The sequence below is a fragment of the Odontesthes bonariensis genome, chromosome 23, assembly GCF_027942865.1.
Source record: "Odontesthes bonariensis isolate fOdoBon6 chromosome 23, fOdoBon6.hap1, whole genome shotgun sequence".
Classification (NCBI taxonomy): domain Eukaryota; kingdom Metazoa; phylum Chordata; class Actinopteri; order Atheriniformes; family Atherinopsidae; genus Odontesthes; species Odontesthes bonariensis.
In genome coordinates this window covers 3358748-3371587 of record NC_134528.1, presented here as the reverse complement: position 1 = coordinate 3371587, position 12840 = coordinate 3358748, and the positions used below count along the sequence as shown (strand labels likewise).

The 12840-nt window shown below is 42.3% G+C and overlaps 2 protein-coding genes across 11 annotated transcripts in view; both read left to right on the top strand.

Moving 5' to 3' along the window:
- LOC142373457 (NACHT, LRR and PYD domains-containing protein 14-like) overlaps positions 1-9513 on the top strand; it is a 337305-nt gene extending 327792 nt beyond the window's left edge. For 9 of the 10 annotated variants that reach the window (XM_075456715.1, XM_075456713.1, XM_075456714.1 and 6 more), the window contains 9 exons: positions 2958-3137; positions 4144-4320; positions 4406-4440; positions 4690-4745; positions 6280-6494; positions 7270-7541; positions 8015-8125; positions 8240-8384; positions 8992-9513. In XM_075456715.1, the coding sequence (XP_075312830.1) occupies positions 2958-3137; positions 4144-4320; positions 4406-4440; positions 4690-4745; positions 6280-6494; positions 7270-7541; positions 8015-8125; positions 8240-8384; positions 8992-9317 (1517 nt within the window). In that variant the 3' untranslated portion in view covers positions 9318-9513. The remainder of the gene's footprint in view (positions 1-2957; positions 3138-4143; positions 4321-4405; positions 4441-4689; positions 4746-6279; positions 6495-7269; positions 7542-8014; positions 8126-8239; positions 8385-8991) is intronic. The other variant, XM_075456716.1, reaches the window with a different exon arrangement.
- Positions 9514-11924: 2411 nt separating this feature from the next.
- The window catches only part of LOC142374489 (uncharacterized), a 35283-nt gene continuing 34367 nt past the window's right edge, over positions 11925-12840 (top strand). Inside the window, exon 1 of the mRNA XM_075458212.1 lies at positions 11925-12840. This exon is cut by the window's right edge and continues 682 nt beyond it. The gene's annotated coding sequence lies outside the window, so the exon portion shown is untranslated.

Genomic DNA, 12840 nt, shown 5'->3' with positions numbered 1-12840 from the left:
CAGTGGCGCGCTGTAATAGTCATTGAAAAGTTAAGTACCATAGTACTACAATACTATGACATAACACAGGGCTTTTAATAATGCACTACGACTTGGTCATTGCCATTCTGGTAACAGCACATTTATAATGCTGTCTTAACGTGTTAAGGGACAAACATGTTTGTGGGGTCGCAGCTTTGCACTTACCTGCCCCTTGCATGCATGAGGGACAGCATAAACTCACTTTGATTGTGTGGACTGTGTGCTGTGTGTCTCAGTGGCAATGGGACTCCCTGTGGCACTTAATCTTTGTACTCATCCCTTATAGAGCGAGGCCTAACAGAGTGATTGTTTTAAAGCAGCAGAACACCATCACATCTTGAGACAGGTTGTTTTTATATATATATATATATATATATATATATATATATATATATATATACACAAGGGCTGTCAGAATTAATTAATTGTAATATGTATATATGTGTGTATTACATTCGTTTATATATGTAATATACATAAAAAAAATATATATACACACACATCCATTTTAGTTTTCCACCTTCCACTCCTATAGGGGGCGCTGTTGTACGTTAGAGAATCACCGCTTTCAACTAATACAAAGAAGAAGAGTTTCTATGGGACGTTATTGTCAAACAACTGATAGTGAATCCCTGGGAGATTGACTGACTGCCGCAATTTCCGAATGAATGCTATTCTGAAGTGTCGTCGTTGTATTGTTAAATTATAACAAGGCTTCCATGAGAAGTGGTAGTTGATGAAACGTGGCTGTGCTATTCTAAATATTGAAAAACGAATTTTAAGTGGGTATACTGAGCATTTTAGGTGGGTATACGGAAATCCCCACAAAAAAGAGGTGGGTATACGTTCTTCAGCATCATCAAAGCCAAGAAACTCCTCACAATCGCTACCGTCTGAAATGTCTTCCCACTGAAAGTCCTCCATGCTTGTTCGATGTAACTTAAGTTTTTTTTTGTTTTTTTTTTTGATGTAACTTAACTTCAAAACAATGACACGAGGAACATAACGACACTCTCACGTGTCTATTATAATGCATTTAATTGGCGCAGAGGTCAATAATTGGTGCAAAACAACCTTATACAGGAAAAAAGACATGTACGCTTTCCCGGCCTTAAAGCTGCAGTCTGCAACTCTTTTTCAAGCATAATGCCTGGAACTGTCCGGGGATTCTGAAAGTAGTACATTAAATACCCCAATACAAAAAAAAACGAGTTCTCTAGGTCCCCTATATGTCCCGCTAGGTCCCTCCAAAGCCAGCAGGTTTGTTTACAAAATTGCAGACCGGACCGGTAAAAGGTAACCAATCAGGTTACGAGCTGGGCTCTGCTGCCTGTCAATCACCGATTGTGCACGCGCGATACAAGGTAGGCTCGTCCCCACGCTTATTTATCTAGACTATTGAACTTCATTACGGGCTAGTCTACTTACTGTGTCTTCCATGATCGCAAATGACAGGTGAGTTGATGAATGAGGAGTCGTGTACGCGCATCTGGCGTGCACGTAGACGTGCACGAGTTCTCATGTGTTTTGATGGGGCGGGACAGGAAGTTGAATAACTTTTTATTTTTCGGTTAAAAAATAAGCATTTCTTGCATTTTGCAACTACGGAGGTCACCGTTTTCAACTTCAAGCGTTCTGATAGATCATGTAAACTCTTAAAATGCCAAAAATTAGGACTTTACGTATGACAACAACAAATCTTGCAGACTGCAGCTTTAAAGGTAGAATAACGCAACAGCGCCCCCGGCTTTAAAGGTAGAAATGCGGCAATGCTTTCCTGGCCTCAATGGGTTAAATATGGCTGCCACCTTAAATATGGCTGCAACCTTAATATGGCTGCCACCTTAAATGTGGCTGCCACCTTAAATATGGCTGCCACCATATGACACACGTTCAGTGGCGTCTCTGGCACCGACAGGATGCATCACGATTCAACCCACATCTGACCACACAGAATGTGGGCTGTTCCCCATAGTGGCTGTCAGTTTTTACTTATTAAGTTGAAAAATGTATGTTTTAATCAGATTTAGCTGGTGGGCTGCCATATATCAGTTGTTTTCTGACTACACTGAGCCTAAACGTAGTGTTATACTCCTACATTTTATACTTTATAATAGGAAAGTGACAATGGAAGCAGCCTACCAGTTTATGTTAGCAGGTGACATATCTGTACTGTTTAGTGGGATTAAAATGACCTTTATCTATAAATCACACGATTGCTTTTACATTACTACCAGTTTATCTTTTAGGTTTTCAGCCGTTCTGAGACATTATTTTAAACTTCTCTGTGGGTACATGTTACTTAAACTTGGTAACTTACCTGAAGAATATTTCTGATGTGATTTAATGACATGATTTTAAGTTGTATAGCAGCAGTTTTTTTACCTCATCATGTGATCTCTCCCCATCCATTTTACAAGTCTGTTAGATATGTGTCAGCAGTGCTAATAAAAACGCTGCTAAAGCACCATCAGAGAACAGCTGCTAGCATGTGGGAGCCACTCTGTGCTTAAATGCAGCATGCATAAATGAAAAATGTGTTTTTCAGGCAAAGCTTGAGAACAGGAGAGTGCTGAGGAGTTACAGCAGGCAGCACATCATAAAGCACAGCTGTGCAGTCAGCCACTGCCGCTGTTTATTAAAGCAGAAAATAAGAGCAGCATCTGCTTTGATTGCTCTCTCCACTTCTTCACACTTTTTAGGTGACACAGTGATTATTTAATATGTAGATGAAGTGTTTTAAAAAAGAGTTTTCTCCATGTCCTCACTGTGTAACACATGATGCTCACTGTGGGGTTATAGTCCAGCAGTTCATGTGTCTCTGGGGTTTCCCACAGTAAAGGAGAGTCACGCTGTTTCATGTCCATACAGAAGAAACTGATTTAACACTCCTCTCTCCATCACTATCTATCTTTGTTTCCTTGTCTGTTTCCCAGCTGGTCTGCTGCCTGTTTACCAGGCGCTGCGCGACTGCGAGGCTCAGGAGGACGATGAGGTCTCATTCATGGTGGATGACATCATCATCGGTACGACCGAGTCCATCCATGAGGGTCGGATGTACGGGACTGTGCAGAGAAGCGGGAAGTCCGGCCGGCTGCCTGCAAACTCCGTTCGATGTATGTGGTGTCACACTGTCAGATACACAGCTCAGTAGCTCAGAGTCATGAGACCACACCTATACAGCCGGCCCTCATACAGATGTTTCCTCAACAACATGCGATGCCAAATAAACCTACAATTAATCTAAATAAACACATTTAATGAAACAGTCTTTGGAAGTTTTGACACAGTTTATTCCTTAAATGCGCCTTAAAAATATCTCGTCTAATTAAGACTTAAGAGTTAAGAAATAAATGTTACATTTGACACAGTTTTACTTTAATAATGTCAAAGATTTGAAAGGTCATTGTGGTGAGTAGCAGGTCAGGTTGTAACCAGGTTTTATATCTTTGATCTAACCTCTAGCTAGTTTCTCTCTTCAGTTTAGTGATTTATATAACAGCTGATGAGAATTTAAAGCAATAAAGCAAACCTGCCAGCAGCCATATTTGTTTTGTTGAATGTAAGTAGGCTGGACGCGGTCCCCACTCCCCACTTCTGAGATGCATGGAATGCAGCATTCCTCCTTGGTGCAGTGCTTACAGCCAGCATCCAGTTTATATTCAATCCTACACTATCTACACTCCAATTAAAAGGAACATTTATCTCACTGAAAATGCACCAAATAAACCAATCACAGTGACAAAGAGATGGCGAACATCAAGCCAGCCCTTCTGGAGGCTGCAGCCAGGTTTGTTTTGCCTGAGCAGGCAGCACTCCCTGCAGTTTCTCCCCCACAGCCAGACACAGTCTGTCAGCTGACCTCCAGGACAGAAGGGGCACCACTCTCCAGCTATCCTGTTGGGACTCATCTTTGTCTCACAGCAGGGGGAAAACATGGAGGGACACATATTGTATCTTATATCCTGTCTTTAATCCACAGATGAAACAGAACAATTCACAATTTGCACGTTAGCTTAAAATTCAAAGTAAAGGGAAGCCAAACTGTTGTATTGAGCAGATTCAGGAAGCACTCAGACTGATTAATTACTCTCTCTCTGTGTTTCCATGTATTTCTCCCAGCTTGTCCGCAGCATGTGCACTTGGCGCTGGATAACTTCGAGGCTCAGGAGGACGATGAGGTCTCATTCAGAGTCGGTGATATCATCATCTCTGCTGAGCCCAGCACCAAAAACAGGATGTACGGAACTGTGCAAAGAACCAGAGAGTCCGGCTGGGTGCCATCAAACTACGTTCAAAGTATGTGCTTGCATCTGTGTGTGGAAAAGTTCATTTATCATTTAGTGTGCTGAAGCTGTGTCTGATGTTTGTCTCCTCCCATCAGGTATCAAACTGAAGCCAAACACAGAGCTGATGAAGGTGAGAGAAACAACTGGATCCTGATTTTTCACACAACTTTCAGCACCTCATGAGAACAAATCACATTAATCTGGGATTTTCTTTTTCTTTTCAACATCATTGAACTCACAGATTTGTAGCCATGTTGTAAGAAACTGTTGAATTCATGATGTGTACAAAAGCCTTCATTAAAGTTCAGACTGTAAGAATATTTGTTTAAACACAAGTTAGTTATTAGTCATAAAAACTGCTGTTCCTTCTCTTCTCCAGGCTCCATCAACCTTCACCCCGGAAGTTCAAACTGAATCTTCACAAGTCTCATACAGGTGATGATCATTCACATCATTACATCACTGTTTCAGCTTTAAAAAGGTTACTATTCTGGTTAAACTGTTGGCAGCATGAATGAATCCACACGTGCCATCACACATCAAGCAGATGTACAGCCAACACCCAACTCTTTCTCCGCAGTGACAGAACCACTGACTGTGGCCCCAGTAGCTCCATATGAACAGTGAAATGAAACGATTGCACTTAGAATATGAAGAGTTCACCTGCTGTGGCCTGAACGCACAGTCTCACAGCTTCCTCCTGCTCCGCATGGACTTGAGTTGCGTGCCTGCTTGTGCGTAATCGAGTGTCTCACGTGGGATTGCTGCAGAGGCTGTTGTCATGAGGTTTTTGATGTTGTTCTGGAGGCTGAACATCATCGTTTTGGGCTTTTTGGAGAAACTTCGGACACAGTGAAGCCAACGAGGTCATGCATCAAGAGAGACCAGAGCTCATTAATATGCTCACCTAGTGGTCAGGGTGTGAATTGCAATCTGTCAAAATGACAGATGGCCTTCAGATTTTTCCTTCACCGTTTTTATTCGGTTAACGCGACCCCTGATGTTGAGATGCACGTCTGTACTTGTGAAAGGAATCGAGCGAACATTATAGGGAAACTAAACGCTGTCTGAGCCATCGTCTGTTTCTGATGGCAACAGCGCAGCAGGATCTCAGCTGGATCTTCCATCAGTCAGATTTAAGATGCACCGTCCAATATTAATATAATGACCAGACTGTGAAGCCACATCCAACCGAGCCTCCCACACTGTGGGGTCCATGAACAGGATTTATCTGCTGAATCCAGATCAGAAGACCACGTCTGATCTCAGGGAGGAAGATGTCGTGTCTGGAGGCTCAGTGAGCTGGATCTGATCACGTTACCGCTGTAATTCCCTCTCTCCCAGTGATTATGGTTGTGGTGTCAGTGGCCTTAGCTAACCTTACACGCTCCTTTATCAGGGTCACCCTCTGCACTGCCTGTCTGATATTAAATCTCATTCCAGTAAGGTGCCATGGCTAAAGCCTTGGAGAGGGTAACCCTCAGCCTGTGTCTGACACTCTCCAAATATCAGGGGACACAAAGATAAAAGGAAGATTTAGGATTAATAACCTTGACCGAAATGCTTTTCACACTGATCACAAACAGCATTTCTTCCTCAATCTGAGTACATTTCATCTTAAAGAGCCAAAGCAGCCTCGGCACACAGGTGACATCCACAGAGCTCTTAACATGTCTTTCAACACCATGAATTGGCTGACAAAACTTTCAGTGACTTCCAACATTTCCAACTGTACGTGCAACTTTCCCGATGCTCCAGATGTTTGGGACAGCTGGTGTTTAAAGCTCTCGGCGTGCACGTTGCTTTGGTGTGTGCTCCACAGTTTGGACTTTAACTTGATGAAAGATGAAAAGTTGTTTGGATTGTTTTCCTCCCACCTGTCGGCGATCATCACGATCTTTTTGTGTCTGCTTTTATGTCGTGGTTCCACTGGTTTGTTGTGGTCATTCAGCCTTTCTGTGTCCTGCAGGTTCAGGTGTCCTGGTCCAGGTACGTTCCAGTGTGCTCTGACTGGACTGGTGTTTGTAATGCTTCAGGAGGCGGAGCTGCTGTACAGGACTGTCCAATGGGATGCGAGCATCCTCCAGACGATTGGCAAGATACCAGCAGGACTGCTGTTCAACATCCAGTGTTCTGGGGATGCCATCCGTCAGCTCCACCTTCTACACTGCGAAACAAAGGAAGGTGAGCCAATTACTGTGACGTCAGTGGAGAGCAGTGATGAACCCGGGGTCCTGTTGGCGCCCCCTACAGGCTGCAGGTGTCACTACACCCACAGTCTGCTCCAACAGCTTCCATCAGTTTAATGAGGAAACGACGGCCACAGTTTTACAGCCGCTCTGATATCAGGAATGGTTTCCTTCACCTGTTAAACCTGCTTCTTCTGTGTCACTGTCCTCTGCTGCACTTTCTTCCTCTTCCTCAGCAAACATGTTTCACTGCAGGGCGTTGGGCAGAATAGGTTTTCTTTTACTCTGCATTCATTCAACATCCAAAAGTCAAATATAGCTTTAATTAATCACAGTAAACTGTGATGAACGTGTTTGATTTGAACAAATATTATTATTTTCAGATTAGTCTCATCGATGTTCTTTAGTGCACTTGATGCCATTCTGGATATGAATGCTGAGGTAAAGAAGAATTCACCCGTCTATTCCTTTTCTTTACTTTCATTGTCACCCTTTATGTCTTTGTTGAATCTACTAATCCAGTTCCACTGATAGAATCATTTCCCCCCGCGGGCCTCGGCGCCCCCAGCTCACAGAGGCCCTGACTCACTGAAAGAAGTAACCTCACAATCCCTCATCGTCTGCCCATCAACACTGACAGTTGTCCGATACATTATCTGACCTGGCAGTGATAACAGCTTAAACAAACTGAGCGCTTTTCCTAATTCTGTATGAAATGAGCCCTGATGTCATCAGTAAAACTGATGCTGACCCACTCTGTGTTTCCACAGCTCTGCTCTCTGAAGGCCTGCTGTCCGTCGTCCACATCTCTGATGAAGGAACGAGCGTCCTCGAGCCGCTGGAGATCACTGACACTCATGTGATTGTGAAAGTCCCTCATCTCTCTCTCTTTGGGGTTGTATGGGATCTCATTAACCCGATCTGGAAGCACATCAAAACAATTCAGGGACATGTTTTCCTGCTGCTCCGTCCGCCAAGCTCTGAAACACAGAAGCAGAACCTGGACGTGTTTCTCCTGCCAAGCAACATCCCTGAGACAGAGGTGAAGATTATTAAATGCTACTGTTTCATTGTCAGTTCAAACTCCTCTGATATCTTTTACAGCTCAAAGCTGCTGACAGAAAATGAATTCTGACCCTGCAGCTCCATCTTCCGGCTCCTTTTGTGGTCCTGATTAGTTCCAGGCCAGATTGGATTGTAAACCTTATCTTGACGTGTCCTCACCTACAAATGACACGTCAGATTTATCCAGAGCTCCACACGCTGTTCCTCAGAGGACACAGCTTACAGAGGAACCTGGTTCTCTCTATCCAAAGCTCATGACCACCACAGAAGAAGTGTGGAGCGTACATTAGAGGACGGTTGTCCCATTTCATCCTCACTGTTGAAAAAGACATCTTACCATTCACGTGTGTGACTAAAAATCACACGGCTGATAAGAATAACACTTTCCCTGTGTGCAGATGTGTCCTACTGGAGACTAACTCTAATTTAAATGTTGTGATGTCTCTCCAGGTGTGGAAACGACTTAAAGCTGAATTCCTCAAAGTTCCTCCCAAATGTAAACTCATCAAAGGTCAGACTTACTCTGTCCACTGTCAGGTCGCCTATAGAATCCAACCTCCAGTGAGTATTTAGTTCATGCTGTAATATTCTGACGTGATTCAGAAAACTGCTGCACGTTGCCTTCGCTGAATCTGGATGCGATAAAGGTTCCGACACTGTGTTCCTGACTTTCAGAAAGAAGATTTTAAACCAGACTTTGGACCAAACTACTACCCAGACTTTCAGATCCGGCTTCCTACAAACACAAAAGAAGTGATGATCACAGTCAGAGACGACCAAACAGAGATGGATGTCTGGGAGTGTGAAGTTGATCTGTCAAGTAAATAGTGAATCCATCTGCAACATGGCCCACCTGATAGATGGCTGGAAAAGGAACTAGTTAGATGGATCCGTATATTCTTTATAAGCCTGCTGCCATTCTGCAGTCCACACTTTGTCACCAGTTCTGATGGAACTTGTTGGTCGTGGACCTCCAGGCTCAGGAGCATCTGGTCTGGAACAGCTACCTCGGTTACCTGCATAAGGGATCTGCATTCAAAACCAAACGTTAACACTTCTTAAGTTATGAGAAGATGTTTGATTATGTTGTATTAATTTGGGAAGAGATGCAGCTGTTAATGTCATTTTTTTTCACAAAATCTGATTACTTAATGTAGTGTTTCTAACTCTAACAGTGCTGTTTAATGGCGCTTTGCTCCTTTAATTTCAGTATTTAACATTCAGTGAAGTGCAGCACATTTCAGACATGTCACACTTGAATTGTCCAAGGACTCATCATTTTCTCCAAGTGATTATTGTTGTAGCAGATATATAACATTTATTCTCTGTAGGACTTTACATTTAGCTGTGTATAATATATTAAATGTCTTGATTGTTTAAAAGTCTTTCTGAGTTATAAAGAATGTTTTTCCCTGGCTTTCTTTCAGGTCAAAGACGTGAAGCTTCACAGAGGAATGTCGCCGGAGTTTACTCAGAGGACCAAAGTCCTGCAGATGAAAGGCTGCTCTCAATTCGGACAGACTTTATTGACAAAATATCTGATCCGAATCTAAACGCGCTTCTGGATAAGCTCCTGGCTCAGCGTGTTATAACTGATGAAGAGATGGAGACAGCCAGAACAAACACCAGAGCAGACAAAGCTCGAAATGTGATTGACGTGGTGCGAAGAAAGGGAGCAGAAGCCAGCTCAGGTCTGATCGCTGCTCTCAGGGAGGTGGATCCGTGCCTTTCCAGCTCGCTGAACTTACAGTAAAGCTGTGATGATGAATGTCTGTAACAGCAGGCTGATTTACAGCCTCACAGTGATGTGGTCTCCAAATGAGAAGCTCTGCTGTCAAGAGTTTGTTTTTAAAAACTAGATTTGATTTCTGAAAGTGTTTCTCAGTATGATTCAGCTAAACATGGACTGCTGGGGATGGAGGTTTTTCTGGATTCTTTTTAGACTTTTTTTTAAATACCTTTTGTTGTAAATAGCGAACACTGTCCACACGCACATTATTGCATTAATCAACTCATCCATCCATTTTGTATGCCCACTTAATCCAACCCATGCAGCTCTTAAAGGGACAGTTCGCCTCTTTTGACATGAAGCTGTATGACATCCCATATCAGCAACATCATTTCTGAACATCTTCTTACCCCCTGCTGCGTCCTGTGAGCAGAGTTCCAGCCTCGTTTTGGTGTTGATGAAGGTAGTCCCGCTAGTTGGCTGGGGTCTAAAAAATAAAGCGTTTTGCTTCTCAGAACAATATGCGTTCAAAAGAGTAATACATTTGCATCACAAAATGGTTCTCCAGGAAAAAGTCAGACCTCACTTCGCTTGGCGCTATTTTCTCTCCCTTCATATCAATGCGTCCAATGTAAAACTGTGCAGACCGAAGAGCAGATCGAGCATTAAACACCGTAACAGGTGCGGCTATCGCTAGGTGGTTAGGGAGTGCTCAGTCTGCTCTTCGGTCTGCACAGTTTTACATTGGACGCATTGATATCAAGGGAGGCAAAAATAGCCCCAAGCGAAGTGAGGTCTGACTTTTTCCTGGAGAACCATTTTGTGATGCAAATGTATTACTCTGTTGAACGCATATTGTTCTGAGAAGCAAAACGCTTTATTTTTTAAACCCCAGCCAACTAGCCGGACTACCTTCATCAACACCAAAACGAGGCTGGAACTCTGCTCACAGGACGCAGCAGGGGGTAAGAAGATGTTCAGAAATGATGCTGCTGATATGGGATGTTACACAGCTTCATGTCAGAAGAGGCAAACCGTCCCTTTAATCATCTCAATATGATTTAAATATTTTTGCTTCAATTACAGATGAACTTATCGTGCACACCTTTAGTGTATCAGCAGAGTATTTCTTCTTGTCCCAAAGCTGGTCAACTATGTAGTTAATGACGACATCGGGCTCAGTTAGATTGCGCCTCTGATAGAGCTGAAGCCTTGCTAACCGTCTTCTCAGATGACGCACACTAATGTGTACATCAACCACATTTTTTCCATTCCAAATCTCTATAAAGAGTTTACGTGTTATTTAAAGCACCAAACTCATTCATTTAAAAAAACCTAACTGATACAGTCCAAGGTAGATCAGCGACTCCTGTATTCTATGATTTAAGATCCTTGTTTCTCTCTTTGTTTGCTTTTTTAAATAGACCCTGGTGGCTATACAACTATACAGATTTGCTCTCACCGTTGGAAATGCAGAAGTGATCAGACACAGCTAGATCTAACAAAAAGATCAACAGGAACACGAAGGCTCTTACAATCAGATCTTTTGTGTTACCTCAAGTGTGAGTTGCACTTACTAGTTGTTACTAAAAAAGTCAGAACATATGATTGATAGAATCTCAAATACTAAATCAAATTAGATGTACGCAGTGATGCTTCTATGGGTGAGGTTCTCTGAACTGGGATTTAAAATCTGTTGTGAGTTTAAGGAGGAGAAGGATGTCCGACTTTATCTGGAAAGCTCTTCACTCTGCAGGCGGGAGGTAACCTGGCTCACTGGCTCCCTCGTGTGGCTCAAAGTTGTAACTGCAGGCAAACGGTTCATTGACAAACATCTGCACCAACTGCCCCCTCTATCAGTCGAGGGAATCCTAGTTTTAGATTTAAAAAATGTAATGTTTTTTTTATTAGAAAATGTTTAACAAACAATCATTTCCTGGGTGACAAAATAAAATGATAACTTAAGTAAATTTGATCAAATTTACTTTCAATCAAATTTTCCTCGTTGTACAGACTGAATATCTCCGCCAGATATGAAGTCTTAATGAGAAACTCATTCCAAACTAGGAACACAGATTATTAAGTGAACTACAGAATATGAATACATAAAGTGTAAGAATAAAACCAATGTATAACAGTGGAACGTTCCTTTTTGAAACATCCCGGGAACCTGGAACAAACCTCTAACTTTCTCTCCTAATCTGTTGTCAGGAAATAAATTCTTTCACTTAAGTCTCCTCCGTCTGCTGTTGAGTCCTTGTGTTTTCAGGTGGTTCGGATCGAGCCGTGAAAATAGGCAAATGTTATTCATAGTGTCATTTGTTTATTTTATTATTTGTAGCCTTTCTCATATTCATATATTTCATACTATTCTTACAACGTCTCTATATTTGTATTGTTGCTTGTATTTTATTTATACATTTGACAGACTCCTGTCTTCAGAGTGCAGTGCACGATGCTGTATTTCACCCATTTAGTGTTAATTATCTGCACACTCCTTTGGATTTATCAAGTCTTTTGAAATGCGGCGCACCCCAAAATGGCTGCCACACTACAGTGATGGGAGCTGTCTCCTGCCTAACTCTTTCTTTACTCTGGCTTCCAGTCAGTCACAGAATAGATTTTAAAAGCCTGCTGATGGTTTACATCTGTGATCTGTTCAGAGAATATAAAGCCAGCAGAGCTCTTAGATCCAAGGACTCAGGTCAGCTGGTCCAGTCCAGAGTCCAGACTAAACATGGAGAAGCAGCATTTAGCTGTTATGCTGCAAACAAGTGGAACAAACTGCCAGTGGAGATTAAACTTTCACCAAATGGAGACATTTTTAAATCTGCACGATGAGGAACGCTGGTCGACATCATCAGGTAGTGAGATGCCAAACGTGTTTGTCGTGATGTCACCACATGTAGCCAGATTTACATGGTCAGGGTCATCGGCTAATGAGGTGTTAGCTGCATGCTCATCTGCAGAAAGGGCAAAGGGGCACTAACACCACTCGCTACACGCCACCCTTTGTGTGCTCTCCATTTTCTCATTTTACTTCTTTTAACTGCAGAGTTTTGTTCTGTGGACTTCTGTTGCATGTTTCTGAAGCTCAGCAGCTAACTGTGACCATGGATCAATCTGTGGAGCTTTCTGAGGATGACAGCAGGTCATTTCTGTGTGATGGTGGCAGTATTCGTTGGACCTATAGACTCAAAGAGATGCTAACTGAGTGTAAGGATATATAAAACCAATCGCAAAGAAACACAAAGCTGGTGCAAAATGATCACAAATGATGTGCAATGATCAAAAAATTACACAAACTGAAACTGAGGAGAACAAAGAAAACAACCACTGGGAGTCAGGAAATAACCACAGGAGACAAAACAATAACAACAAGACACCAAATGACGATATAAAGTTCAAATGTGCACATAAAATTGGTAAAATAAAGTGAAATTAATTCAAAACAACCAAAAATAACCAGAGATGTTACAGAGGAAGAAATTTGAAAAATGGGGCCCTTCTTTTTAATTTTTCTACATTATTATTCTGCAAGTATACA